The sequence below is a fragment of the Branchiostoma floridae genome, chromosome 3 (assembly GCF_000003815.2).
Source record: "Branchiostoma floridae strain S238N-H82 chromosome 3, Bfl_VNyyK, whole genome shotgun sequence".
NCBI lineage: Eukaryota > Metazoa > Chordata > Leptocardii > Amphioxiformes > Branchiostomatidae > Branchiostoma > Branchiostoma floridae.
The window spans coordinates 19,216,755-19,221,244 of NC_049981.1; the positions used below are offsets into that span (position 1 = coordinate 19,216,755).

General features: G+C 42.5%; 1 protein-coding gene across 1 annotated transcript in view; it reads left to right on the plus strand.

Moving 5' to 3' along the window:
• Nucleotides 1–3,596, plus strand: part of LOC118412146 (peptidyl-prolyl cis-trans isomerase-like) — a 5,583-nt gene extending 1,987 nt beyond the window's left edge. Inside the window, exons 3-5 of the mRNA XM_035814848.1 lie at nt 1,090–1,269; nt 1,592–1,673; nt 2,670–3,596. Of these exons, the coding sequence (XP_035670741.1) occupies nt 1,090–1,269; nt 1,592–1,673; nt 2,670–2,802 (395 nt within the window). The 3' untranslated portion in view covers nt 2,803–3,596. The remainder of the gene's footprint in view (nt 1–1,089; nt 1,270–1,591; nt 1,674–2,669) is intronic.
• Nucleotides 3,597–4,490: the final 894 nt, after the last annotated feature.

Consider the following 4,490-nt stretch of genomic DNA (forward strand, 5'->3'; position numbering starts at 1 on the left):
AAGACGGCAGGTAAGACATGACTTGATTGATTGATTGCCATGCAATATCACTGGTGCTTTTTCTAACTTGTTGCCGCGACCCCCCTGCAGTAGTATGTGTGCCACATACATTACAAACAGGGCTCTATCCGGTGCAATGGCCGAGTGGGTAGAGCAGGGTGTTCGCTTTGCATTCAGTAAGTTATGAGTTCGATCCCCAGCCCAGCCCAGTCATACCAAAGACTCTAAAATAGTAAAAATGGTACATGCTGCTTTCTCTGCTTAGCACTCGGCACTAATGAGGAAGAGTATTGAAGTTTAACACACATCACTACCAGTGGACCAGCCCCTTCCTGTAGTGGCTGGTCCAAGGGCTACTCGAAATGGAGATGGGTATCTGCACAGATTTTCGGGCAACTCAAACTTTAAACTCTAGCCAGCTCGAAATTTTTATCCGTCAGTCAATTCTCATTGTCACGAAAACCGCAAAAGTTAATTTTCATTATGACACTACAAAATAGTAGATTTTGTTATTGATATAGAATAAGATGCCACGCAGTCACGCTTACATTTTGTACTACCCCTTTGCCCCGACCAGTGCTATCTGCAGCACGGCGGAAGAATAAATTCGTTCATAGAAGAAATGTTGGACGTAAAAACAACAAGTAGTACTTTGCTTTCCTTGTGATATGAGTTTTGAGGCCGCAAAACCTCCAAAGTGGCACAAATTGAGATGGTAGACAACACTCGAAACATGGCAGTAACGAGAAAAAAACTGTTTAAACCGGACTTGAACCAAACCATTACGTTTACTGTCGGCAGGGACATCCTCCCTAGATCATAAGGAATGTCTTACTACAGTAGAAGACTTGACAGTAGTAGTTGTTGTCTTGATACCCTTTGTCCTGTTTGTAACTACATGAGAAGTTATCTTGTGCAGAATGTTTCTCAAGCATCTGGATAGATATTGCTAACTGAACTGTACCTTGCATAACTTACTACCTGGATATCTAATCTCCATGTAGGTATTAGTGTGTGCAGTTTTACTCTGCAGCAGTCTCTGCCACATTGTGAATTATACTTAATAGCTTCTACCTTTTTCTCGTCCAGAGAACTTCCGCGCCCTATGCACTGGAGAGAAGGGTTTTGGGTACAAGGGTTCGTCCTTCCACCGTGTCATTACTGACTTCATGTGCCAGGGAGGTGACTTCACCCGGGGAAACGGCACCGGAGGAAAGAGCATCTACGGCGAGAAGTTTGCAGATGAGAACTTCCAGCTGAAGCACACTGGTAAGGGATATGGCCTCAGCAATACAGTTTGATTGAAAATGGAGGACTTTTTTTTGGTCTATTTGTGTTGATCTGTGTCCTTAGTTATTTCAATGTTGTGGGGTGAGATGGAAGATCATATAGCTGGAGGCTGGTAAGATAGGAAGATTGGATCAGTAGGCTGGCAGGAAAACATATAGAATTAGTTTTAGAATTCATGCCGAAAAGAAACGAGAAATTCACAAGAACTCTCATTGTATTTAGATCTGTGATCATATACCATAGCTTGTAACTGTAGGTATTGTGGGGTTTTGTCATAAATGTATGTCATGCCATTCTGTAGGTGCGGGTGTCCTGTCCATGGCTAATGCTGGCCCCAACACCAATGGTTCACAATTCTTTCTGTGTACTGTAAAGACAGCATGGTAAGTTTATACTGTTCTAATCTTATTCATTATGTAGTATAGTACTGCTATACCAACATAAATCAGCAAGTTCCCTTGCTGTGTCTGTAGCAAGGTATGTAGGGAAGGTTGCTAGCCCTTCCCCTTGAGTATTAAATCCCCATTTTACATTCCTTATGAAAGACCATGCAGCCCCAACTTAGGCCCACTTTACACTACGGTTTTCGCGACAGCGGGACTAGCGAGAGCAGGAGCCACGTATAAAGAAAGTTCCAGTCGTCGTAATCACGCAGTCTTCAAATTTTCTCCCGTCCACTCTGAAGTGTACGCCCGTAGGCTCAGCGGGAGTCCCCAACAACTTCAAACTTATTTAGAGAACGCGTTAGGCTCCCCAACAGCGGGAGTAAGGGTAAAGCGGATTATTTCAGTGCATAGCCATAATTTAGCAGGTAATCACTGAAAGAAATGGATCTTCTATTAAACAGTTAGCTTTGAAAGGGTTTTAAAGTGCATTTTTTATCGAAAATTTTGCGGTCGGAAGTTACCGGAAGTGTCAGCAAAACAACAACGTAGTCAGGGACTTGTATTTCTTATGCAAGTCACATATTTGAATTTTCAATCACTTGGAAGCGGTGCGCAAACAAAAAATGAAAGTTTGTTCAATATGACAGCACGCAGCTAAAAAAACACTGCGATCTTTACGGGTAGACTTTCCCGTGGTTGTCCTGCCAGATTTCGGGGTGGTGTGTCTAAAGAGGTCGGGATAGCGGCATCCCGACAGCGGGAAATTTCACCGCTGACGCGAAAAGCGTATGTAAAGTGGGCCTAAGATGTCCTGCCCCTGGGACTTGAACTAGGTCTCCTAGTTAACAACTAATTGGAACCAGTACCTCAACTGTGAAGTTGCTACCAGTTGAGCCACAGGGACATCCCTTTGTATCAAGTTTAGTGTAAATTACCATGTACATGATCAGTGATATTTAGAACATTATCACCTCATGTTTCTTAACTTTTCAGGCTGGATGGCAAGCATGTTGTGTTTGGGAGTGTCGTGGAAGGAATGGATGTGGTGAAGAAGGTAGAGGGCTATGGAAGCAGCAGTGGAAAGACCTCCAAGAAGATTGTCATCGCTGATTGTGGTCAGCTGTAATGGGCACTGGCACAGTCCCTTTTTCCTATCATGCTAGAGTTCAATTCAGAGGGTCCCATACATGTATGTCTCTACTAGGGTCCAATCATGATATTGTAGACAAAGTTGCAATGCTGTATGTGTAGCTGTACAGTTCTCTCCATACCCCTCATGTACACCTGACATATGTATGCTGTCTTGTAGGTCATCACCAAGTGCAGGGTTGGTCATAACCAAGTGTAGGCTTAACACAACAGATAAGATAGAAAATATGGACTAATTTGCTCCTACCTTCTATGATACTGAGTAACACATTAAACAGTGAAACCTTCAAACCCACTAGTGCACATAAGCTTGTCCCACATCTCTACATAGAAAGTAAAATCAACTAATGAATAGTAGGCTCATGCAATCCATGCAGTCAGGATTAACAGGCTGGAGACTTTCCTCCGTATCATCCTCTCCTTATTTGTCTGGATAACCAATTTTATGTCAGAAATGTTGAGATTTTGATGTATTTTTGCTCTCGTTTCACCTGTGTATAGACACCAAACATGAGAGTGTACCTGATGGCAGTGGAACATAACTGTGCAATCTTGTACTTCAGTATCATGTTAGAAGAGGAGTAGTAATAATCAACCTCCTTCCATGTATGGAGTTTTCAAAAACTTCATTTCAAATGGAAACAGTACAAGACAGTTTAGATCCCACCCCTGCCCTATGTTCAGTGGATGTTGTGTCGTACCCATTGAGCTGCCCTTTGTGTTCCTAATCAATTCACTGTGGCTCATTAAACTTTCTATCACCCCACAGAACTGGCTTTATTCTTCTTACTTTTAATCTTGTATGTTCATTTATTGCATACTTCTCTGGTAAGAGTTCTAGGGGTGTGGTGAGGATCCCAGAAAAACATCCATTGGACACAAACCTTCAGGTAGTCATGGTGTTTGCATTGTAGGCAAGGTGTTTGATACTCTGTTAAACCTGTTTTCCATGTATTAGTTGGTAACCATTTAGCCTAACGGTCGTGCATTGTTCCCTAGCCGGCTGTACTCTGGCCGGCTTACTCCTCTATTTGTTCCTTTTCTACGTTTTTTCCAGCAACCTGTGGAGTCTGGTAGAGACTAAACTCTCACTGCCAAAATTAACACATATTCGTCAATCGTTTCTGGAGGTAACTACAGTAGAACATGACAACAAACTCGTCAGGAAAGCATCTGCACCACTGGTTTGATGAAAAAGTAGTGTTGCTCAAGCCCTCACGATCACACAAGCCCTCACGATCACACAGCATCCCTCTCCAGCTGATGATGGACTCCAATCTACATCTGAAAATGAATCATGATTCTCATACACTTGTAGAAATGCAACTCCAAACGCAATTAACTAAGTAGGTGGGTGAAACAGAAATAAGGTATCATACAATGGGCCCAAGTGTTACCTTAAGATATAACTGGGTTGTCACCATTTCAAATTTGGGACTTGAAACTCCTTGACAAAGGACTTGCCTCACTGTTGGTGCCAAAATATTAATCTCTAAGCAGAGCTGTTGGGGGATAAAGATGATATCTATTGGCTTGTGGGCCAATTGGATGCTGCTTAGTCTTTTGGATACCATCTTTGCCATGGACAGATCTGATGGGAGATTATCAGAATATTAGCATTTCTGAGTTGATTCACATCTTGAATACACTATCTAGACAGCTTTT